Source organism: Plasmodium cynomolgi (genome assembly GCF_000321355.1).
Source record: "Plasmodium cynomolgi strain B DNA, scaffold: 0902, whole genome shotgun sequence".
In the NCBI taxonomy this organism is placed as follows: Eukaryota; Apicomplexa; class Aconoidasida; order Haemosporida; family Plasmodiidae; genus Plasmodium; species Plasmodium cynomolgi.
Window position 1 is genome coordinate 1 of NW_004193097.1, and position 1,058 is coordinate 1,058.

Below are 1,058 nucleotides of genomic sequence, written 5' to 3' on the forward strand. Positions count from 1 at the left end.
TGATAGAAAATAAAAAAAAAAACTAATTACATAGATTACGTTCAATATTAAAAATACATATATATGTATATATATATGTACATGCACATATATGTTCATCTGTATGTAACAAAACAGATTCATTCTAAAAGATAATTTGGCAGCCTTAAAATACAGTATAAAATAAAAACCATTATGATCTCGTTTGGAAAAGTGTTTTCCCTCTCGCTTTTAATGAGCATATGGCAATGCTACGACAAGGTATTTCTCTATTACATGATATATTTTTCTAACACCTTGGCCAACTTTTACTTTCATAAAAAACGAAAGTTTCTTATTGTTTAAATAATTATGCCTGATAAATTGCTTGATTTTACTTTAATTTTTAGTCAGCAAGCTCTAATACTTTACACCACAATGAAAGCAAACTAAACAATTCATTAAATAAAAATTTTGGACGAATATTGCATGAAAGAAAACTAAGGAATACTGATTTAAAAAAAGAATAAATAATTTATTAAATGAAGATGATAACGCTTTCGGGGAAAGACTAAACGCATTAGCACATGATGATCATTTTCGAAAACAATTTAATGTGTTAATAGCGGATGACCTCTTTCAAAAACGATTTAAAGAGGTGATACAAGATAAGCATTTTCAAAAACAATTTGATATATTAAAAAATAAAAGTATATTTGACCTACAAGATTTTATTCCCTTGTATGATAATGACAGCGTTCATGAAGACGGTGATCCATTCAAATCCTGTAACAATTTGGAAGAACATTTTAACAAATTAAAAATTCAAAAAGACAAAAAGAAAACAAATTGAAGACTTAAAACTTGATGAAGAATATAAAAAGAAGCGAAACGCTATAAAACGCAAAGGTGATTGTAATGAGAAGCTAAGAGAGGAGTTAAAACGCAATGTTTATTATGCAAGGAAACCACTTCACGAAATGGAGTATGATATTGCCTTTAAGTTAGCACACAATGAAGATTTCGAAAAATCTGTTGAGGATTATACGAATAATAGAATAGCAAAGCCAAAATATGCATCAATTTTACCTATCACCGCA

The 1,058-nt window shown here is 28.0% G+C and overlaps 1 protein-coding gene across 1 annotated transcript; it reads left to right on the top strand.

Moving 5' to 3' along the window:
- Nucleotides 1-483: 483 nt before the first annotated feature.
- On the top strand, nt 484-810 carry PCYB_006120 (hypothetical protein; the record flags this gene model as incomplete). Its single annotated transcript, XM_004228033.1, has 1 exon — nt 484-810. A coding segment is annotated over one exon (324 nt), but the record flags the coding sequence as incomplete, so codon positions are not given.
- Between the last annotated feature and the right edge of the window lie 248 nt (nt 811-1,058).